At 41.7% G+C, this 25,126-nt stretch overlaps 1 protein-coding gene across 1 annotated transcript in view; it reads right to left on the bottom strand.

Annotated features, from left to right (window-relative positions):
* The window catches only part of LOC137652407 (conserved oligomeric Golgi complex subunit 1-like), a 78,706-nt gene that overhangs the window by 11,822 nt on the left and 41,758 nt on the right, over positions 1-25,126 (bottom strand). Inside the window, exons 7-16 of the mRNA XM_068385801.1 lie at positions 20,526-20,664; positions 20,253-20,368; positions 18,840-18,931; positions 18,470-18,636; positions 17,999-18,114; positions 15,122-15,229; positions 14,760-14,889; positions 4,240-4,459; positions 3,517-3,708; positions 1,074-1,228 (exon numbers count right to left, since the gene is read on the bottom strand). Of these exons, the coding sequence (XP_068241902.1) occupies positions 1,074-1,228; positions 3,517-3,708; positions 4,240-4,459; positions 14,760-14,889; positions 15,122-15,229; positions 17,999-18,114; positions 18,470-18,636; positions 18,840-18,931; positions 20,253-20,368; positions 20,526-20,664 (1,435 nt within the window). The remainder of the gene's footprint in view (positions 1-1,073; positions 1,229-3,516; positions 3,709-4,239; positions 4,460-14,759; positions 14,890-15,121; positions 15,230-17,998; positions 18,115-18,469; positions 18,637-18,839; positions 18,932-20,252; positions 20,369-20,525; positions 20,665-25,126) is intronic.

Genomic DNA, 25,126 nt, shown 5'->3' on the forward strand with positions numbered 1-25,126 from the left:
CCAATTAAAAAAAAAACAATAAAAAAAAGGCTATGCAATATTTTCATTAATTGCAAAATACTGTACACTGCTACTAAAAATGAATTAACTGTGACATACACATCTGTAATAATGGGAAAATCTACAAAGAATGTTGCACAACGAGTATATAACCACCTTCAGTATATAACTGCCTTCAGAAACTACTGTAAATCATCATTAAATGTTACAGTTGCTATGACTTCAAGTTTAAGCTTACTGTACTTCCACTTCTACAAATTCATACCTATTTGGGTGATAATAGCATACATTACGACAGAATTTTGTTATATACTGTAGTAATAAGTACTAGTCGTTCACTGCATTTGTAGTTCATCACTATCCCTACTTTACTATTACAACTATTTTTGAGCATCTAAATCCTTTTCAATATTAAGGTGAAATTCCCTACTAAATTTAGCTTTACTGCCAATTTTTATTTTTCGTGATCCATAACAGCATCTTCTCTATACATTACCTAGTTGTTGTATGTGCAGCCACAGAATTGCTCTCATACACTACCTAGTTATGTTATGTACAGTCATACAATTGCTCTCATACATTACCTTGTTATCGTTTGTGCAGCCACACAATTGCTCTCATACATTACCTTGTTATTGTATGTGCAGCCACACAATTGCTCTCATACATTACCTTGTTATTGTATGTGCAGCCACACAATTGCTCTCATACATTACCTTGTTATTGTATGTGCAGCCACACAATTGCTCTCATACATTACCTTGTTATTGTATGTGCAGCCACACAATTGCTCTCATACATTACCTTGTTATTGTATGTGCAGCCACACAATTGCTCTCATACATTACCTTGTTATTGTATGTGCAGCCACACAATTGCTCTCATACATTACCTTGTTATTGTATGTGCAGCCACACAATTGCTCTCATACACTACCTTGTTACTGAAAGTGCAGCCACACAATTGCTCTCATACGTTACCTTGTTATTGTATATGCAGCCACAAAATTGCTCTCATATATCACCATGTTGTTGCATAGTATGTGCAGCCACAATATTGCTCTCATACATTACCTTGTTATTGTATGTGCAGCCACACAATTGACAGAGGAGCAAAGATGTGCAAGAGCTTGGGAAAGGACTGGTGTTGGATGGCCGGGTACGTAAATGGAAGATTTTACAATATTTCCTCCTTCCCCTTCCTCTTCTATAGTAACACTCTCCCACGTCTGTGTAAAAAGACAAACAGCACTGTATGAATGAGCAAAATATTAATCTTTTAAAAAATAATTTTTATTTTTCCTAGCCATACAATCTAAGTCCTTTAATTAGAGAGATTATTTCACTGTAAGTTGGAATCAGTCGGTAAAGTTGGATAACAAGCGAAGGTGCAGAGCAAGAAGCTTTGGCCCCTCTCCAGTCAGATAACCTTCACCTTTGACCTTTTGGCCCTGGACTTAGAGGGGTGGTTGAGGAAGGAAGTTGGATCAAATAACTCAGGTTGGTACTTCTATGAAAAATAAAAATTACTTTTGGAATTTGTCATTTTTTCCTATGCAGCATACAAACCCTTCTCTTTTAATTAGGGAGGCAACTGCTTGGTAGGTTGGAAGCTGACTGGAACTCACACTGTAAAGTTCAATTTTCTTCCCTCAAAGTGATCGACGCTTGATCTTCAGAGAAGTGAAGCGAGGACCACCACTACCCTCCCTCATTTGCCTTTCGTATGGATGAAGGACAAATAGAACAAGAGCTTTACATGTATACATGTAACAGATGAGAAATTGGAGATCCTTTTCCCCCGAAGGGGACATCAGTTAGAAGCAAATACCAAGTAGGATGATTAATAGGTTGGTATAAGATCCACCCTGGGGAATAGGGAGAGATACTTCTTTAAACTTAAAGAATGGTGCTGTGAAGTGAAATTTACCAACAACTGGGATGACCAGAATGTAATGTCTCTTCCTGAGAGATGGGACAGAAGAATGAAGAAGGGCCAGTCTTACTACCATTCATTCCAGACTTATATCTACACATTACCATAGACGAGATACATCTTTATCCTGTGTGGGAGATGGGCTAGTTACCCAACTACATGAGCAACCACCACAGGTCCAGCACAAAAATATCAAGGGACTTGTGAGTAAACTCCTACAATTGAAAAGCCGTGAATGTGGTCTGCTTTTCCAGACACTGGCCTTCAACACTTGGACCACTGGCAGGTTTCTCCTGAAGGCAATAGTGGGCCAATATCCCTAACTTGATAATCCCTGGTCCCAGGTGACACCTCAGCTCTCTCGTCAGCTGAGGGATACACTCTGTGATTTGTCTCATTAAGCCAGAAAGACCATGTTCCTTGACACCTCTTTCTTAGACCTACAAGATAGCACAGCAGAGCCCTCACAAGACATAAGAGCATCTCTTAATCACAACCAGAGAAGAACTCAAATCTGGGGTCCTGCGCTGCCGGGTTCTGAGTCCTACCCATGAAGTCCAGCAGAAAACTCAAGGAGACCTCCTCCCACCCCTTGGCATGCAACTCACAAACTCTCTACTCCAATTCTAGAGCTGGCAAAAAGAGTCTTGAGAGTCGGATCCCTGTCTGACAACCTCCTCAAAGATTCAAACAGGGTACACGCAAGTGTCTTGAGGACCAAGGTCACGTTCCACTCTGGGAGCCTGAGATTCCGGGGTGGGCAAGACTGCTTGAAGCTCCTCATGAGCATAAACAACTCGCAGGAAACAGAGAGTTCTACACCCTTCAATCTGAAGAACATACTCACTGCTGAGTGGAGGCCATTGATAGCTGTGACTGAGAGGCACTTCTCTTGGTAAAGGAAAATGAGGAAATCCGCAATCTGTGCTAGAGTTGTTTCAGCCGAAGAAATATCCCTTCTAGACACTAATCACAAATACTGACCCACTTTGCCTGGTAGACAGCTGTAGAGGACTTCCAAAGACATTGAGACATCTCCTGTGCAGTGCCTTATGAAAAGCCTTTCGCTCAGATGAGATGAGGATGTCCTCCACCCGTGAAGAGCTCAGGCCTACACAGCTTGGTGGTACCTATGCACGTGTGGCTGACAGAAGTGTGGGCCACAGGGGTAGTTCTCTCGGGACCTCAAACAGAAGAGCTGGCAGAATGGGATACCATTCAGCGTGAGGTCATCTGGGAGCCACCAGGGTCATCCTGGGTCCTAACACAATAAACACTGTTGATTACTGGCCAGATCAAGCTGAACGGATAAAAAGCGTACAAGTCCAGGTGATTCCATGGGTGTCGGAAGGCTTGTTATCCAACACGTGCCGTTATAATCTCCCTAATTAAAGGATGTGGGTTTGTATGACGCGTAGGAACAAATATCAGGTCATTCTTCACTCTTTTTACAGCAACCAAAGAAAATGTATATAAAATACACATAAAATTAATAAAATTTACAATACAATATCCAATGCTACATCTTGAACAAGTACTGTACAGTACCTATTATTTAGTGATTTTACTGTTAATAATTACCGGAAAGGAGGATATAATAGCCTCCACTGCTCCCCGTGAGAGTTCTGATGTAAGAGAATCTTTCAGTTCTGTATTCAGAGTATCTGTCAAAGATCCCAAGAAGAGACCAAAGAGACGGCTGCTGGTATTCTGCAATTCTAGATGAACCTTCGACCATGATTCAGATTCAATCCTCGAGCCAAGAGACACTCGCTGAGGGAAGAAACAAAGCAATACACAATTCACTATATACTTTACATGGAGCTGTACATATCTCATTCTGAATTTAAACTAGTATTGAGCTGCAGTGCTATTACGGTATTTCACATCTTGAAACCAGCCCCAACTTAATGCTGAACTTAACTACTGAATTATCACTACACTCTATGTTCAAAAAATTACATAGTGTAAACACAATAATCACACACACAACTACAGTATTTTTGAATTGACAATAATGTATCTACAATAAAACTTTACAAACCATATATTTACATGAAAATCCTAAATAATTTCATATCCGTACGTAAAGTTTTCAATTTCCATCTCAGTTTATTCACTCATACCTATGATCTTTATTAGGCTTCAATATATCTAAGGGAAGTAACTGAAGATGTCTATTAATCTTAGATACTGTACTAATCACTTAAAATTCCTATTCAATTTATCAATGAAAAAATTAAAACAGTACTGATAAAAAATACTCTAATAGCATAAAACACAATTAAACAGATAAACAGATACCCTTGCAACATCCGGGTTCGTCAAATTAGCTGCAGAAGCACAGATCTGCATCTGGGGACAAACATTTGGTAAAGCCTGACAAATACGTCCAACTACCACCAAAATAGTCAAGGCTGGAGAATGGCTTGCAGTCCATATATCTTCGTCCCACTCGTTATGCCTCTCAGGTGAGGGTACTGACTGATACTGCTTGGCCAATTTTTCTAGATCTAACACAAGCCTGAAAGAGAGAAAGAAAAACAAAATTTATTTTAGGAATAATCCAATGGGGTCAACAACATACGGTGTACTTTATGGGTCCCACTGTAGGGAATAACAAAAAATCTTCAAGGAGTACCTTCTCTGATAGCTATCTTTAGCTCTGCAATAACCTTTACATCTGTTCCCTTTATTCTCTTTCAACAAACTGTTCAATTTCTTTAATTGTGTCTTGTTATAATTTTCCGAAAAATTTTAAAAGTAAATCTTCAAACCAACTCCTAAAGATTCTATAAATGTGACACAGAGGTCACGGTAAACTTCTGTAATTTATTACAGTAGTAGTAGTAGTAGTAGTAGTAGTAGTAGTAGTAGTAGTAGTAATAATAATAATAATAATAATAATATTTAATTGATAATACAGTACAATAATAATAACAGCAAGGAAATGTAACAAGCATCTAAATTATAATAGTTTGACAAAATTACACTCAAATTTTTAAAGTGAAATAGCTTGGACACGGAACTTTTTCTAAGAAAAAGGGAGGTAAATATTAGACTCTAGACACAAAGTTGAAGAGGTTGGACAATAACTAGAAAGAGACCAAAGGGGCCCTATGAAAAATAACAGCTAGAGAGTAATGCAAATGAGGCCTATTGGATGTAGCAAGGATTTTTGTAGAACACAGTGTCAAAAAATGATATTTTAATTATAAAATAAATTTTTGAATATACTTACCCGGTGAATATATAATAGCTGCAACTCTGCGGCTCGACAGACACATACATAAAAAAACTCGCGAGCGATCGCTATGCAGGTTGCGGGTGTGCCCACCAGCGCCAACTGTCGGCCAGATACCACTCTCGGATGTAAACAAAACCTTCAATTTCTTCTCATCCCACTGCGTCTCTATTGGGGAGGAAGGGAGGGTCGTTTAATTTATATATTCACCGGGTAAGTATATTCAAAAATTTATTTTATAATTAAAATATAATTTTTAAATATTTAACTTAGCCGGTGAATATATAATAGCTGATTCACACCCAAGGAGGTGGGTAGAGACCAGAGTTAAATATGTTTACATCGTATAAGCTAAGAGTTTTTTCATTTTGACAGTTATCAATATAACAAAACCAAAATAAATAGGTACCTGGTAAGGAAGTCGACTTGGACGATTACTCTGCCTTGTAAGTCTGTCTTCCTTACGGAGCCCAGCGATCCTCTTAGGATGCTGACAGACTCCCAGGAGCTGAAGTATCAAGGGCTGCAACCCATACAACAGGACCTCATCAAACCCCTAATCTGGGCGCTCTCAAGAAATGACTTTGACCACCCGCCAAATCAACCAGGATGCGAAAGGCTTCTTAGCCTTCCGAACAACCCATAAAAACAACATTAAAAACATTTCAAGAGACAGATTAAAAGGATATGGAATTAGGGAATTGTAGTGGTTGAGCCCTCACCCACTACTGCACTCGCTGCTACGAATGGTCCCAGTGTGTAGCAGTTCTCGTAAGGAGTCTGGACATCTTTCAAGTAAAATGACGCGAACACTGACTTGCTTCTCCAATAGGTTGCGTCCATGATACTTTGCAGAGATCTATTTTGCTTAAAGGCCACGGAAGTTGCTACAGCTCTAACCTCGTGCGTCTTAACCTTAAGCAAAGATCGGTCTTCCTCACTCAAGTGTGAATGAGCTTCTCGTATTAACAATCTGATAAAATATGACAAAGCATTCTTTGACATAGGCAAGGATGGTTTCTTAACCAAACACCATAACGCTTCAGATTGGCCTCGTAAAGGTTTAGTACGAGTTAAGTAGAACTTAAGAGCTCTAACAGGGCATAATACTCTTTCTAGTTCATTGCCTACGATCTCCGATAAGCTAGGAATATCGAAAGATTTAGGCCAAGGACGAGAAGGTAGCTCATTCTTGGCTAGGAAACCAAGCTGCAGAGAACAAGTAGCTTTTTCTGACGAAAACCCGATGTTCTCGCTGAAGGCATGAAGCTCACTGACTCTTTTAGCCGAGGCCAAGCATACCAGGAAAAGAGTCTTAAGAGTGAGATCTTTCAGGGAGGCTGAATGTAAAGGCTCAAACCTGTCTGACATGAGGAATCTTAGGACCACGTCTAAATTCCACCCAGGTGTAGCCAAACGACGTTCCTTAGAGGTCTCAAAAGACTTAAGGAGGTCTTGCAGATCTTTATTGTTGGAAAGATCTAAGCCTCTATGCCGGAAGACCGAGGCCAACATGCTTCTGTAGCCCTTGATCGTAGGAGCTGAAAGGGAGCGAACTTTTCTCAGGTATAAGAGAAAATCAGCTATTTGGGCTACAGAGGTACTGGACGAGACTACGGAAACTGACTTGCACCAGTCTCGGAAGACTTCCCACTTCGATTGGTAAACTCTAAAGGTAGACGCTCTCCTCGCTCTAGCAATCGCACTGGCTGCCTCCTTCGAAAAGCCTCTAGCTCTCGAGAGTCTTTCGATAGTCTGAAGGCAGTCAGACGAAGAGCGTGGAGGCTTTGGTGTACCTTCTTTACGTGTGGCTGACGTAAAAGGTCTACTCTTAGAGGAAGAGTTCTGGGAACGTCTACCAGCCATCGAAGTACCTCGGTGAACCATTCTCTCGCGGGCCAGAGGGGAGCAACTAACGTCAACCTTGTCCCTTCGTGAGAGGCGAATTTCTGCAGTACCTTGTTGACAATCTTGAATGGTAGGAATGCGTAAAGATCTAGGTGTGACCAATCTAGGAGGAAGGCATCTATATGTATTGCTGCTGGGTCTGGGACTGGAGAGCAATAGATTGGAAGCCTCTTGGTCAGCGAGGTTGCAAAGAGATCTATGGTGGGTTGACCCCAAGTCGCCCAAAGTCTCTTGCACACATCCTTGTGGAGGGTCCATTCGGTTGGAATTACTTGACCTTTCCGACTGAGACAATCTGCTAGGACGTTCAAGCCGCCCTGGATGAACCTCGTTACTAGGGAGATGCCTCGATCTTTTGACCAGATGAGTAGGTCCCTTGCGATCTCATACAGAGTCAATGAGTGGGTACCTCCCTATTTGGAAATGTACGCCAAGGCCGTGGTGTTGTCCGAGTTGACCTCCACCACCTTGCCTCGAAGGAGATTCTCGAAGCTTATCAAGGCCAGATGAACCGCCAAAAGCTCCTTGCTGTTGATATGCATGCTCCTCTAACTCGAGTTCCACAGACCTGAGCATTCCCGACCGTCCAGCGTCGCCCCCCAGCCCAAGTCCAATGCGTCCGAGAAGAGAACGTGGTTGGGTTTCTGAACTGCTAGGGGAAGACCCTCTCGTAGACTAATATTGTCTTTCCACCAAGTCAGACAAGTCTTTATCTTTTCGGAAATCGGGATCGAGACCGCCTCTAGCGCCTTGTCCTTTTTCCAGTGAAAAGCCAGATGGAATTGTAGAGGTCGGAGGAGTAGCCTTCCTAGCGAGACAAATTGCTCCAGGGATGACAGCGTTCCTACCAGACTCATCCAAAGCCTGACTGAGCAGCGTTCTTTCTTCAACATCTTCTGGATGATGAGCAGGGCTTGATCTATTCTGGGGGCCGACGGAAAAGCCCGAAAAACTTGACTGTGAATCTCCATCCCTAAATACAGAATAGTTTGGGATGGGACCAGCTGTGACTTTTCCAAGTTGACTAGGAGTACCAATTCCTTGGTCAGATCTAGAGTCCAATTGAGATCCTTCAGACAGCGATGACTGGAAGAGGCTCTGAGAAGCCAGTCGTCCAAATAAAGGGAGGCTCGGATGTCCGATAAATGGAGGAATTTTGCCACATTCCTCATAAGCCTCGTAAACACGAGAGGAGCTGTGCTTAGGCCAAAGCACAGGGCCCGAAACTGGTACACCACATCGTCGAAGACGAATCTCAGAAAAGGTTGGGAGTCTGAGTGAATGGGGATGTGGAAGTAAGCGTCCCTTAGGTCTAGAGAGACCATCCAGTCTCCCTTTCTGACCGCTGCTAGGACTGACTTTGTGGTCTCCATGATAAACTTCGTCTTTGTGACAAAGACATTCAGAGCACTGACGTCTAGCACCGGTCCCCAACCTCCTGTCTTCTTTGATACTAGGAAGAGACGGTTGTAAAACCCCGGTGATTGAAGGTCCGAGACTTTGACCACCGCTCCCTTCTCTAGCAAAAGAGACACTTCCAGTTTCAGGGCTTGTCTCTTTGCTTCCTCTCGGTACCTGGGAGAGAGATCGATGGGGGACGTCGCTAGAGGAGGTCTGCGTACAAAAGGGATTTTGTACCCCTCTCTGAGCAACCTCACAGATTGTTGATCTGCGCCTCTCTTCTCCCAGGCTTGCCAGAAGTTCTTGAGTCTGGCACCTACTGCTGTCTGAAGTTGCGGGCAGTCAGACTCTGCCCCGAGAGGACTTGGATCCTTTCCTCTTTCCTCTCTTCCCTTCGGCACGAGCACCTCCCCTGCTGGAGGCTCTGCCACGAAAGGGCGGGATAAACCTGGACGCTGGAGTGTCTATCCTAGGTCTAGCAGACAAGGCAGGCAAAGGGGGAGCTTTGCGAGCCGAGGATGCAACTAAATCGTGGGTGTCCTTCTGCACTAAAGACAAGGCAATTTCCTTAACTAAGACTTCAGGAAACAAGCACTTAGACAAGGGCGCAAAGAGTAGCTCAGATCTTTGGCATGGCGTCACTCCTGCTGACAGAAAAGAGCACAGAGACACTCGTTTCTTAAGGACTCCGGACGTGAATGAAGCGGCAAGCTCGTTGGACCCATCGCGGACGGCCTTGTCCATGCAGGACATAATGAGTAAGGAAACATCCCTATCGGCAGATGAGATTTTCCTACTCAGGGCTCCCAAACACCAGTCCAGGAAGTTAAAGACTTCAAACGCCCTAAATATGCCTTTAAGAAGGTGGTCCAGGTCCGAGGGTGACCAACTAATCTTCGAGCGTCTCATGGCAAGGCGACGGGGAGAGTCTACAAGTCTTGAGAAGTCGCCCTGGGCAGAGGCAGGAACTCCCAAGCCGAGAACTTCTCCCGTGGCATACCAGACGCTCGATCTAGACGAGAGTTTAGATGGGGGGGAAGGCAAATGCCGTCTTCCCTAAACTCCTCTTGGTCTCTAACCAATCGCCTAACAGCCGTAAAGCTCTCTTGGATGAGCGAGAGAGAACGAGTTTCGTAAAGGCAGGCATGGTAGTAGGAACGCCTAAAACAAACTCGGACGGCGGCGAACGAGGAGCCACAGAAATAAAGTGATCAGGGAACAACTCTTTAAAAACAACCATGACTTTTCTAAAGTCCATAGATGGTTGAACTGCTTTAGGCTCATCTAATTCTGAAGGCTGATCCTCAGGCTGTGGTTCAGCAACGTCCTCATCTGACAGTTCCTCATCTGATAACTGATGAGAAAACGGCAAAGGAGTAGGCAACGTTTGACTCGCAGAGTCCGGTCGCACTGGTGCATACGTGACGGAGCCGGACGCAGCGTCCTGAAACTGCTGAACAGTCTGGGAACTGTCAACAACAACAGGTGCGCGAGGACGCACAGCGTCCACCCGAGACTGTTTAGACCGTCTGGGTTGTGCAGTCAACACCATACCGGGTTGCGGAGGTTGACGCACCGCGTCAAAACAAGTCAACTCTGATGGTTGGTGAACGTCCTGAACGTCACCAATCGCATCAGTGCGTTGCCTAACGTCGACGTGCGGCTGGAAATCCACACTGGATCGCATCGGTGGAGGTACAACCCCAACTGGTTGACGCGAGAAAGCTACATCCACGTCAACAGGACGCACAACAGAACGCTTAGATGGCTGATGGCCAGTAGGTTCAACGGAAACCTTCTCAGCGTTGTAGTCCTCCATCAAGGACGCAAGCTTAGACTGCATGTCTTGCAGTAACACCCATTTAGGGTCTACGGAAGCAGGTGCGGTAACAGACGGGGTTAGCGAATGAGACGGCACAACTTTGCCTCTCTTAGGCGGCGAGCAGTCATCAGATGACGGCAACGGGTCCGAACTGTCCCAGTGGCTACATCCGGGACGTTGGACTTGTCCTGAAGGGACTGACTTGCGTTTTAAAGGTCTAGAGACCTTGGTCCAAGGTTTCTTACGTGAAACACCTTCGGACGACGAGGTAAAAATGGGCTCTCTCATCTTATGGTAGGGGCGATCTTGACGAGATACGCCTGATACCAAAGAGGGAACGTCTGTTCGCTGATCAAGGCCTCTCGAACCCATAAGTCGTACGACATTGCTTCTCCCCTGGGCTTGGGAGCTTGCAAGAGGCCCCGGACCAGGTGGACGACAGGCACGAACAGACGAACCCTCGGTCGCAACACTGTTCACAACACTTTGCGTAACACTAGGCACTTTCCCACTTTCCGCCGTGGCACTTTGGCACTTGAGTTCCTTCCCGTCCGCCATGAGTTGATTCCGGTCACTTGCTAAAGCCTCAACTCTCTCCCCCAAGGCATGAATAGCACGCATCATGTCTTGCAGAGACGGTTCCTGAGTGCTAGGAGGGGGGTTAGGAACAACCACTACAGGGGAAGGATTAGGTTCAGGGGCATGTGGAGAGGAAAAAACTACAGACCTAGAAGAACTTCTCCTTACCCTATCTCTCTCTAGTCTGCGTGTATATTTATCAAATTCGATCCAATCGAATTCCGAAAGGCCCACGCATTCCTCACACCGATCTCCCAATTGACAGGTTTTACCCCGACAATTGGAACAAACAGTGTGAGGGTCGAGAGAAGCCTTTGGAAGACGCCTATTACAGTCCCTAGCATTACACTTTCGAAACTTGGGAACTTGAGAAGGGTCAGCCATTTTGAATTAGTCAAGGGAAAATTCCAAAAAACGATCTAAGTCATCAACAAATAATCCGATTCAAAAAAGAGTTCAAGGGTTTATTTGAAGAAAAAACACCTGTACTACGAAAGCTCAAACCAAATTAAAGTACTTCACCAAATATGATGGGAAAAAACTCCAGGTTCTACTGCGAGTAAAAGTACGTCTTGAGAAATTGAAAGTTTTGTTTACATCTGAGAGTGGTATCTGGCCGACAGTTGGCGCTGGTAGGCACACCCGCAACCTGCATAGCGATCGCTCGCGAGTTTTTTTATGTATGTGTCTGTCGAGCCGCAGAGTTGCAGCTATTATATATTCACCGGCTAAGTTAAATATTTAAAAATGCACATTTTAATCAGTACACACCAATATTATCAAAGCTAAAATAAACAATAAGGTGTATAAAGCAACTATAATAGGGCTTTTGTCACAAAATCCTCAGAAAACATACTCGTGCCCCTTTTCTTAGTTCTTTTAATATAAATTTATTTTGTTTTTAGTCACTGTATGTTTTGACTTGCTTTCATTGATTTCTAATCCTCTCTTCCTTCCATTATTTCACTTTTTACATCCTTGTCTTTAATTCAACTGTTAACCCTCTTTTCTCAAATTTTTGCCATCTATAACAAAATTAACCTATAATAGGTAATAACATCACCAACTGCTTGAATATAATGCATCACTACTTTACTGTAATTCTGACAAAATAATAAAACAATGATGGTCATCACTCGAAAATATTATGACTTCCATTCAGGTTAGATGAAGGTTCACATCAGAAGAATAATGTAAGGTTTACGAGCGAAATACTTCTGCAAAATATCTAAACTTTCAGAACTACTCCCATAACCTCTTAAAAGAATCAAACCCACACTAACAGGAATAGCATAAACATCCAAATAAGTATAATATATGATAAGGTATATGTACAAGTAGGGATAATTATAGTTGAAATGAAGTCTAATGGATTGCGTTCATGGAAAACCACGAATCATATAAACCTTGTAAGGGTAACTTCTACAGTTTTATAAAAGCATTGTAATGAATTTAAAAGTTACATAAAAGTTGATATACAATTCACTTCTAGTCATTTAATCATTGTACTGGAAGGTATTAAATATGATACCAAATGGATTTACTCTGTCATAAAACCCAAAAAACTACCAAAAATAATGTCATTTTAGAAAATGATATACAGTGAACCCTCGTTTATCGCGGTAGATAGGTTCTAGACCCGACCGCGATAGGTGAAAATCCGCGAAATAGTGACACTATATTTACCTATTTATTTAACATGTATATTCAGACTTTTAAAACCTTCCCTTGTATGTAGTACTGTTAACAAACTACCCTTTAATGTACAGAACACTTAATGCATGTACTACAGTACCCTAAACAAAAACAGGCACAAATATTAAAGGCGATTTTATATCATGCGTTTCCTAAACACGCCAAAAAACACGATAAAAAATGGCAACCAATGTTTTGTTTACGTTTATCTCTGATCATAATGAAGAAACAAACGCATTTACACATCTGTGTATAGGTTAGTTTTTGCATCGATTATATTGATTATTCAGTACAGTATGTTGATTTTGTTATTACCTACCAATGTTTTACTTAATTTTCTTAGGACTTCCAAATGAAATGTTTTTCTTTATGACCCCGCCTGAAACGACGGCGTCATAAAGTACGCTCAGTAAACAAACGAAGCCATTTAACGCGCATGATGAAAGTGATAAATAATGATATTACAGTAAAAGCTTTTAGAAAATATGTTATTACAAATATTATTTACCGTAGCTATATAAAATCATACATACGTAGAAAAGCAGGAAAACAATTTACGAAGAGAGAGAGAGAGAGAGAGAGAGAGAGAGAGAGAGAGAGAGAGAGAGAGAGAGAGAGAGAGAGAGAGTTGTTTTACGTACGTAAATGTAAATTTAAAACAAAAAAAATAGCCCCATTTCATATAAAATAGGTTATTACAAATATTTTACTTTATCATATTACTGTAGTCTGTATAATACTGTAAAGTTCAGTACAGTATGTTGTTATTATAGTCGTGGCGATGAAATTCTCACGAAACAAAAACACGGCATTCCATTACAACAGCTGATTCTCTCTCTCTCTCTCTCTCTCTCTCTCTCTCTCTCTCTCTCTCTCTCTCTCTCTCTCTCTCTCTCTCTCTCTTCGTGTTATACAATACTTACATATAGATGAAGAAACTAAAATTAGTTTTCTTAGTGTCAATTAAATACGAAACGAAAAAATTATGCCGAGTTTACATCCATTTCAATCGTTGCTAAAAATATGGCGTCCGATTTCATCAGCAAACCACTATTTTTTGGGAAACATCACTTTATTCTAGAAAATTGCTACTCTTTAAATAGTTAATTGCACATTAAGAAAGAGTGTACTTTTGTTTTTAAATTTCGGGTGTGTTTTAAAAATTGAGTATTGTTGACTTCTTTTTGTTTTACTTTTGGCTGTGATTAGATCAGCTGACGTCTAGCTGCCGCTCTTGAGGGTGTACGAATACACTAACAAAGTATCGTTTATACCATTTCTTAACTTATTCAAACCGTCTACAGTATACAGTTGATATTACATAAGCACCAATGTGTTATAACCTGTAAAATTTTTTTGTTTCTCTCTCTCTCTCTCTCTCTCTCTCTCTCTCTCTCTCTCTCTCTCTCTCTGTGTGTGGGCTACTTTTCACTACCTCCCATTCCTTACCTCTCTCTATCTCTCTAACAAATGATATCTTTGTTGCTCCTCAAAGTTTCATTTATATTGAAAATCAATCATGATTCAATTTTCCTTACTTTCTCCAATCTCGCACCATCGGTCACATCGCGGTATTTTCGAAATTTCCGGAAAATCCGCGATTTTTGTATATACATGCGTTATGAAAAAAATCCGGGAAGTGGTGAATCCGCGATGGTCGAACCGCGAAGTAGCGAGGGCTCACTGTATACCTATCAGTTTCATTTCTTCAGATACTAAAGTTAAAAGAAAGGAGACAAGTCTTACATAAAAATACAAGAGGATAGACTAACAAAGTACTGCTAATCATGACAAACATGAACACAGTTAAAATGCAAGCAACTGGCACCAAACAAATTTGCAATTCAATGATGCAATATTAAAATGCAGAAAATGCCACAGGAGAATAAGGAAAAATGGTTCATGGTAATTAAAAAAAAAAAAAAACTATGAAAACTCAACAGAAGAAAAGTGTAAAACTGCACGGTCAAAATAATCGATAGAAGATTTCTGCTGGATAGAAAGTATTTGTTTGATATGGGTCATCATCTTTTTATGTGTGCAAATGGTCGCTCAATCAAAGTGTAAGGCGATATAAATTAATGGTCTGTCAATTTTAATAAGATATTTAAAAAGCTAGAGTTCATCTACAAACTTTGATAACCTTCAGTTTAAAAGAAAGAGGGGCAGGCTTACTCAACAAAAGTAGAGCTACTGGCATCTTGAAGAAAACTAAGCAGAGAGCTGTAGTCTTCTGCGGCATTTCGTTCTTTATCAGCTGATGGGGTCTCCTTTTCAAACTGGTAGGCATATTCTTTAGGTGATTCTGTATATATCAAATGCAATAAATCAGATTAATAATAATTCTCTGGAATATAAATTGAAAAATATCATGCTGTAGTAAGTATTGTACATCAACAATAAATGATGGAAGAAAATATGTAGTAATAGTTAAACTTGAATTCAATAAATTTGTTGAACACATTAGTGCAAGGAAAAATTAACTGTTCAATGCAATGAAGGATAATTGATATAAACAAATAAATAGAAAAACTCACCACTACTGAAATTAGCCACATCTTGCATCAAAGCCGTTAATCTTGAATTTAGAGCACGACAAATTGTCTGCAGACGACTGGTATATCCCCGAGTCTTAAAATACAGACCTGAAAATAACTAAAGAATTAAAATTGGCAAGGTAAATATAATGTTGAATGAAGTTGCATGAATACAACTGCTTCAAATAAGAAAGTCCATTTAAGGAGACACCCTTAAAAAACTAAAGCAGAAGTAAATTAGTTGGGAGAATGTGTCTATCACTTTATCTAATCTGTCCATGAACTAGTTGCTCGTGAAATGATTTACAACTTCAGCTGGTAGTCTGTTTAAAAATGAGGTTATCTTTAGTCCATTAAAATCTAAGTCAGTTATAATGAATACTGACAGGGCTAGACTTATGAGTTCTTTTTTAAAATGGCAGAGGCCCACAGTGACCTCAAGAGCCTTCATTGTCAAAAATACTCACCAATCTAAATCCTGAAAGACCTAAAACATTTCATAAGTTAAATGTTTATGGGACGGATAGGCTCTAGCAAGAACTGGGTCTTCATAATTTCTCCTTACTAGGAAGGGGCAGGACGCCCTTCCGTAATTGACGTAACAAGAGTGCCTGCACAACTCCCACCTCTTTCTGAAGCAGAGCTAGTCTTGAGGGATAGACTCTATGATATTCTTCTCAGGAAGCAAGCCCAAGCCCTTAAAACCAAGTTCCAGGGTATGGAAGACTGCTCAAAACTTCAAGCAAGGACTGTTCCCCTGAAGAGGATGGATTCAACATCTACCGAGGAATTTCCTTAGTAGAGACAGGAGAGGAAGATTGTGCTCTGCTAAAAATAGCTCTGGCCTAGGAGATACATTCGCTAAGACCTCAAATGTAGCAAGTGCCTCTCAGAACCCATCCGAGATCTAGTAAAACCGAGCACCACCTAATTTAGGGCTACCCCAAAGTGTCCCACAGAAGGGACCATGAAGGTGGGCGAAGCACTTCACTTACCCTGGACAATGGGAGTACTCGACCCATGGAGAGACTATTAAAGGATGCCAGTAGGCTGAAAGATCTACCATACTGGGCTTATTCATAAACTGAATGACTGAGTTCTGGAAAAAATCATCATGTGAGCTCTGTTATTCCCTCATATAGGAGGAGGAGGAAGGTGGCATCACGGTTAGCGTATACCCATCCTTTCCTGGCCTATAGTCCTGGTGTTTGGTGCTTGAGAGACCACTACTGATCCCTGTACCACAACAGTACTTGTCACACCAGGCTCATGTTCCAGTAGACAGAACCTAAAGGAATCTTTCAGTGGGTGAGCTCAGTTTCTCCCTCCTGACCGAGGAGAGCAGCTTTTTAAGGTCTTAGATATTTCTCCTACTAAGATAAAAACCGAGAATATGAGCAAAAAGCCCTAACTATACCTGACCTATAGAGTTACTGTTGGATCCCGGACTGGACCTTTCAGCAGCATCCAAGGAGAAAACCGTAATATCAAGCTCACAATTCTTTGACCAACTCCAGAGATGCCAGTTGAAGGATGAGATCTGATAATCATTCTGGAGGAAGAAAAACAGCTTCTAAAGGGCCAGAGTGCTTTTTATATGTCAGAATTTGAATAATAAATATTGGAGAAATGTTTACCAGCACCTGACCAAACCCTATAGTAAAGTTTTGTAGGCAAGATCTGTCTCACTCTCCCGAAAAAGAAAATTGCACTAAAAATGACAAGGAGCTTATGCAAGAGGCCTCCTCTATGACTGCTACTTTCATTTCTTACTTCTGAAAATAAGTTTCTGAAGAGAACGCTAACCAACCTCAAAGATACCACTCAGCAGTGGGTAGGGGCAAGGATATATCTTCCGACGTCACAACAGGAAATAATAAAGTTCAGAGCAATGCCCAGCCTTCTCCTGGCCTCTGTACTCAGATCCGCCTGACTATCTACAATGGTACCAATTAGCCGAAGAGTAACATTACTCCCTCCCTAAGAAGAATTGTTCCAAAGTCCCATGGGACAAAGAGAAAGGAATTCCTACACAACCAACCCCTTCTTCAACAACTTCCCCAAGGGAAGTGTCTAACAATGAGAAAGGGTAGTGAGAGAATACTGGCACTCAACAAGGTTCACACTCAGGGGTAAATTGGACATGCCAGACAGACGACGAAGAACACTATCAGGCATGAAGGAAAGAGTTAGAACTCCGACCACGACAGGAAATTATCACCTGAAGAAGGGAAATACCAAGTGAATTGATTAATGCTCCAAGAGAAGTTCATTGTCTCCTTGATTGTCAATGCAATCGGTTCGGCAGCACAATCTCTTTTGTAGGGGAGCTGCATATAGTCCCGTCCTTCAAGAGAAGGCCTGCATTCAGTTCCACCTTTCAGGAGAGGATATGCATACCCATCCTTAAAAAAGGGAACTACGTATAGTCCCCGCCTTCACTACATACACAACACATGGGACAAAAGGTTTGTATACTTGGAGGAGCAAATTTCACTTGACCATATGCTTACCTTCCATCTAGTTCTTCTGTTAATCATACGTGCTAATAAAAAAAACAATAAAAAAACAATTATCACAAGTGAAGTAGAAAAAGATCCAACAATCAGAAGAACAGCAATGAATACATCCGTACTCTTTGCGGCCAATGGCAAAAGTGGCTGTTGTTCTGACTATTGCATACCTCCTACTAACTACTGCACCTAGCCTGTCAAAGGCAATGGCTGTTCCAGCTCTGGCTTAAGACTTATTCGAGCAGGATGGTTTGTATAAGTGTAAGTACAAATGAAACAACATAAATGAATCAGGAAATACAGAGGATGATATGGAAATATTACACAGCACGATATGCCATTTATCAAAATTTGTATAACAAACCTCCAGCCTGTGAAACAGTTCGTGAAGCAGCCGAAGTCCAACCAACACGTTCAGGTAAATCCCCTGCAGATTCACTCCAAATAAAATTGCTGATGTCGCCTTCATCATGTGCAATTCTGTTACAGGAAAGCCAAAGACTTAGACAATACAAGACATACAACATTCTAACACAAGGGTATAAAAAAGCCTAGTGCACCATCAAAGATCAGAATGAAATCTGAGAGCCAGTTTGTAGATTAACATCAAATCAAGATGGTAGAGAAGACATCAATGGATTTTTTTTTTGTATAAATCTATTGAAAGCAATCAATGATAATGACAAAACAAATCATGCTTCTGTCCCTATAATAATTCAGCTTAAGGTCTTACACAGACTTAAAAAGTCTAGATACTATAATTTCTTACTCTAGGTATCTTTTTTCGAAAAGTTTGTATAAAGTTCTTTTTAAGTCCAGTATCTTAATAGCTTACTTTGGATCAGCAGCAATATCTGAGGCTAACTTAGTGACCATCTGAATAATGGCTTCTTTCATAGATGAGAGCTGAGATGATATCACCTGTCTAGCCCTCTCAGTGACTTGGTTTCTCACCAAAGAATCCCATGGATCTAGTTTATCACCATACAGGGTTCCAGTAATCTGAAAAATGTTGAAACAAATTACTCACTACTAAATCCTCAGCATCGTTTTACAGTACTTACACAAATAATACAATCATTATTTTAAACAATAGTGCAATAGCTATTTCTACAACTTACTGCTGCTTTCTACAATTTACTGCAGCTTGACTATATGCATCAAATAAATACTATAAACCTAATGTTAAATTTCTCAAAACTTACCTTATTCCACTGGGTCCATTCAATCTTTTCCTCACAAATCTCCCAAACACTGCTTCTAATCATTGCCAAAGCTTTCACACTGGTTGTGAATGCTGTATGAAAAAGAGAAAATTACCAAAATTAAAAAATGAAAACTTCTGACCAGAATCAAAATTTGGAAACCTCTCACAAACAAGATAGTCAAATCTCTCATTATCCGCAATTAATTAGTATATGAAATGGCCACATATTCCAAAATTCTGCATATGAAACTAATTTTTTCTATAAGAATACATGGTCTGTCTAATGTGGACCCAAAATTCCCAACCTTTTCTTATTCTAACTAAATGAACTGTATTTTACCTGAAATAAATAATTGTATTAACTATACATTATTATATTTTATAACACAGTTTAAGAATGATATTAACATCACTACATCGTGAATTGTAGTGAGCAATTCATTGATTCCAGTTGGTGCAATAAACATAAACACATCATTTACTTTCATCAGCTGATCACTCTCTCTCCCTCTCAGGTGCCATATAATACATAATGTACATACAGCAGACAAAACAAAAATGTTTCCTCAAAAAGTGTCAATTAAATATTGCACACACTATAAATTTATACTTAGCTTAAATCTGTTTGATAATAGGCTAGTCTTAAAACACAACATTCAATTTTGTCCGCAGATTTTCAACTATTCAAAGTAATAATAATTTTCAACATTAGATTTAAGGTATGCATAACACTGAATATCTAGTTGTTCACATTCCTGACTTCCATGCAAGGACACAAGGGATTCAACTTTACTTAATAACCAGACCCCTAATTGAAAATAAACAAAAAAAGACAGATTCATATTTGAACAGTAAGAGAAAAAATGGAGGGAGGGAAAATTGCATGATTGTTACATAAAGAAACCAGATCCAATTTTGATAAGAGAAAAATTCAAGGTAGTATGGAAAGCAGTAGAAAGATTTAAAGAGTCACTTCAAAAAGATATAATATGATTCCTGATCGCCACTGAGTATGAGTCATACATGGAAATCTATCTGGTGTTACATGACCACAAAATAGGGGAGGCTTTCTCCTGCACTTCAATGAAACAGAATAAAATAGTACCTGCAGAAAAGTCCCAAAGTCTACCTCCAAGCTGAGGAAGAAATATTTCTATGGAACTATGGGCAAAGCTTAGATAAAGTAACTGCTTTTAATCAAATCCCATCACAAAAATTAGGAGACAAATAAAAAAATCTACCATAAAAATTGATTGGCAGGATATTTCAGACAGTCAGAACCAATTCACTGAAATAAAAGAAAGAAAATTTTGAGTTGATAATATGAACCAGGAGATTTCTCCATGCAAAATTGGAGGTAATATTTTGTCTATACAAGTGTACTTAAATATACAGTAAAATAATTACTCACACAATAAAGTTGAGAGAGACTGTGATACTTCTCCCAGGACAGAATTCAACCAAGTAATGACTTTAGTCTTCACAAACTGATTACCAAGTGCTTCAGTGCTCCCATGTACAGATGGCCTGAAAAATTCATTCTATCTTAGGATTTATACATAGGAAAGAAGAAAGGGATATACTGTATATATGTGCACACAAAGAATATATTTCATCAGAATATACAACTGTATATAAACATCTAGAATAACTATAACTGTATATAAAAATTCATAATAAGTACCTGAACTGCCTTATACTTTGTGGGAGGAAAGACAGAGTTAGAGATGATTCTTGAAGGAGAGACACTGGTGAAGAGTCATCCCCTTCAATCTGCACGACTTCTTGCAATCGTCGTTCGAGCAAACTCTTTCCATTCTCTTCTGCATAAAGAAATGAATAACGTGTAATTAAACATTAAATGACATGAAAGTACAATACACACAATACATTGCCACAACTTATTGAAATAAAATAAAAATTATTGCTGCTTGAGTTAAGCGCTAATAATGGAAATTCAAAGCAACCATACAAATTCTATGCACAATAAGACTGTACGGTAAATTGCAAAAGAAAAAAATAGGCAGAAATACTCTACCAAGCTCCTTTTGTCACTTATATTCTATTACCCTATTACAACTTATTTTGTTTCTGCTGCTGTCCACCTAATTCTTGCAAATTCCTATCGAACACATGGTCAAATATGAATAAAAAGTTGAAACCAAGAATTTTATACAATACAACGAATTTCATTATATGCTATGGTACCGCGTACCCAAACACCCTCAAACCATCGAGTTATTAGAAGCTCCAGGATTAGTAAATCTCAACAATCTGGAGGATATCAAATGAACCGAGATGTTCTAAACAAAGGTAATGAAGAAACAGTTGACGCTAGCCTACAATTTGTCTATTATCTTATCAATATATATACAGTATAAATTAATGGAGATAATTGAGTAATACTTTTAGACCAACTGGGCTCACCCAACTATCTCTTCCTAACTAACAGATGACAACTAAGGCTTTCACAATACTATGGGTCTCAGGGACCGAGCGGATAAAATCAAAATCTTGAGAAAAACCTTTTTGAAAATTGACAAATTTCAAGCGCACATCTCTGCGATTTATGAATGGATTTCAAAGCACTCGTATTTCGGCGATTTATTAATGGATTTTAAAATATTCATATCTCAGTGATTTATGAATGGATTTTAAAAAGTTTTGGAGTGTATGTATATCCAAGTACTGTACCATTTTTAGAAGACATTAAAGCAATAAAAAAAATAGCACTGAGCTCTGAAGATCAAAAGGTATTGTGAATTATTGAGGTAAGGTGAAAACACTCCAAAGAGTGAGGGGGGAGGCTGCTTTCAGTTACCCCTTTACAACTGTACACAACATATGGGGTTTCAAAGGATTGTACCCTAATAGGAATAAACTTCACTTCACCACATGCTTTGCTTTTTCTGCGCTTCTACTTAAAAACAAAATTGCTCATAAAAAAATCATCACAAGCAAATGTAAAAAACAGATGAAAGAGTCAAGAGAATGCAACAGTACATCTGTACTCCACGAGTCGTTAACCAACTATCTAGTTAAAGATTTCAATTCCCATGCCAATACCATTGAAGATATATCCCTATCTTTAAAGATATGACAAATTCGAAGATAATTTGTATTTTTCCTAACCATACAAACCTTAGCTATTTACACAGTCAGTAAGGCTGGGGACTTTCCACCCTTCCTAAGGGGTAAGTCACCCTTTGTAAATAGCTAAGGTTTGTATGGTTAGGAAAAATACAAATTATCTTCGAATTTGTCATTTGTTCCGTAACCGAAATACAAACCACGCTATTTACAAAGGGTGACTTACCCCTTAGGAAGGGTGGAAAGTCCCCAGCCTTACTGACTTCGGCTTGCCCGGGGGCTCGATCCCTTAGTGAGCAGCACTAGAGAGAGGGAGCCCCTGTACCTCACAGGTTCCTAGCATCGCTAGGAACGAGTGGCCTACATAAGTAGTGTGAGGAGGAGAGTGTGACTCGTCCTATGAAGTTGACCTTGAGACCTTCAGATAGGAATTCTAGGATAGGACGTTCCCCATACCACCTCGTCAGGGTATGGGAGACGCAACAGTATTAAGCTTAATACTAGGAGCACAAAGAAGCATGGGTTACCTGCAGAGGTCGAGGTCAGCTATGCGAGGACCAGGATGCTGCTTCCCCAAGAGAGGGGAGAATGAAGAAAGAAGTAAGGGTCAGACATACTCTTTCATTCACACAGACTAAGACCGGGTAACAACGCCCTCAACCTACTGCTACTTGTCCAAAAAGGAGCCTGAGGTTAGACCAGCTGTTGTGCAGCCACCACAGGGCCGATAGAGAACGTATCGAGGCTCCTGTGGGTCACGTCTTGCAGGTAGTGGGCTGTGAAGGTCGTTTGACGCTTCCAGACCCCCGCTTGAAGTACCTGCGTCACAGAGAAGTTTCTCTTGAAGGCCAGGGATGTAGCAATACCCCTGACATCGTGGGCCCGAGGGCGACGTGACGGAGGAGGGTCAGGATTCAGGGCATGGTGGATAACCCTTCGAATCCAAGCAGAGATGGTGTTCCTTGTGACCCTCCTCTTTGTCCTGCCTGTGCTCACAAACAAAGCTCGCACATGAGGACGGACTGCAGCCGTTCTCTTCAAGTAATACCTCAGACACCTCACTGGGCATAGTAGCAGCTGGTCTGGGTCGTTTGTTACAGAACGGAGACTCGCGATCCTGAAAGAGTCGAACCGAGGATCCGGCACTCCAGGATTCTGAGTCTTGGCCACAAACTCAGGGACGAACCTGAACGTTACCTCCCCCCATCCCCTTGAATGGGCGATGTCGTACGAGAGACCATGAAGTTCACTAACTCGCTTGGCCGAGGCCAAGGCGAGTAGGAAAGCCGTCTTCCAAGACAGGTGGCGATCGGAGGCCTGGCGTAATGGCTCGAAGGGAGGTCTCTTGAGAGACCTGAGAACTCGAACCACGTTCCAAGGAGGGGGTCTCACTTCCGACTGGGGGCAGGTAAGCTCATAGCTACGTATGAGTAAAGAGAGTTCTAGCGATGAAGAAATATCCACGCCCTTCAATCTGAAGGCCAAGCTTAAGGCTGAGCAATAGCCTTTCACTGCCGAGACAGAAAGGCGCATTTCTTCTCGCAGATACACAAGGAAGTCCGCTATTGCTGGAATAGTGGCATCGAGTGGAGAGATACCCCTTCCACGACACCAACCACAAAAGACTCTCCACTTCGCTTGGTAGACTCCCTCAGAGGACCTTCGCAGGTGCCGAGACATTCTCTCCGCAACCTGTTGCGAAAAGCCTCTCTCCGCGAGGAGACGCTGGATAGTCTCCAGGCGTGAAGCCGAAGCGAGGCTACGGCCCTGTGAGGGACACCGGAGTGGGGTTGTCTGAGAAGCTCGTGTCGTGGAGGAAGCTCCCTTGGGAGTTCCGTTAGGAGTTGCAGAAGGTCCGGAAACCATTCCGCGTGATGCCATAGCGGAGCTACTAGAGTCATGGAACAGTTGACCAATAGTCTGGTCCTGTTGAGCACCCTTCTCATCAGACAGAATGGTGGGAAGGCGTACACGTCGATGTTGTCCCACCGTTGCTGGAAAGCATCTTGCCAGAGTGCCTTGGGGTCCGGGACTGGTGAGCAGTACAGGGGCAGCTTGAAGTTCAAGGCTGTCGCGAACAAGTCCACCGTCGGGGAACCCCACAAAGTCAGGACTTTGTTGGCTATCTGAGGATCCAAAGACCACTCGGTACTCACTATCTGCGAAGCCCTGCTCAGACTGTCGGCGAGCACATTCCTCTTGCCAGGAATGAAGCGAGCTGATAGTGTTATCGAGTGGGTTTCGGTCCACCTCAGAGTCTCTACTGCAAGATGGGATAGCTGTTGCGAAAAAGTGCCTCCCTGCTTGTTGATATAAGCCACTACCGTGGTGTTGTCGCTCATCACCACCACGGAGTGACCCGCCAGGAACCGTTGGAACTGTTGAAGGGCCAGAAAGACGGCCTTCAATTCTAGCAGGTTGATGTGTAGGCACTTTTCTGATTCTGACCAAAGGCCTGAGGCCCTCTGGTTCAGAACGTGCGCCCCCCACCCTTCTTTTGACGCGTCCGAAAACAGAGTCAATTCCGGGGGAAGGACGAGAAGACTCACTCCCTTTCGCAGGTTCTCGTCGGCCAGCCACCACCGCAAGTCCGTCTGTTCCAGAGACCCCATTGGGATCAGAGTGTCCGGGGAATCGGATCCTTGATTCCACCGGGACTTGAGCCGCCATTGAAGGGATCTCATCCTGAGGCGGCTGTTTGGAACCAGACGGGCCAGGGAGGATAGGTGGCCCAAGAGACGCAACCACGATTGGGCGGGGAGTTCTTTTCGCCTGAGGAAAGGTTCCGCCACCCTCCTCAGCCTTGCTATCCGGTCGTCTGATGGAAAGGCTTTGTGGAGATTGGTGTCTATTAGCATGCCTAGATAAACCAGTCGTTGGGACGGCTGCAGAGAGGACTTCTCGAGGTTTACCACGATCCCCAGATCCTGGCAAAGATCTAGAAGCCTGTCTCGGTGTCGAAGAAGGGTCGACTCCGAGTCTGCTAGGATCAGCCAATCGTCTAGGTAACGAAGGAGACAAATGCCGTTCCTGTGCGCCCAAGTCGAAATCAGGGTGAACACTCTGGTGAACACCTGAGGAGCTGTGGAGAGACCGAAACACAGCACCTTGAACTGGTAGATCTTGTTGTCTAGGCAGAATCTCAGGTACTTCCTGGAAGACGGATGGATTGGGATCTGGAAGTACGCATCCTTT

The sequence above is a fragment of the Palaemon carinicauda genome, chromosome 13 (genome assembly GCF_036898095.1).
Source record: "Palaemon carinicauda isolate YSFRI2023 chromosome 13, ASM3689809v2, whole genome shotgun sequence".
Lineage (NCBI taxonomy): Eukaryota > Metazoa > Arthropoda > Malacostraca > Decapoda > Palaemonidae > Palaemon > Palaemon carinicauda.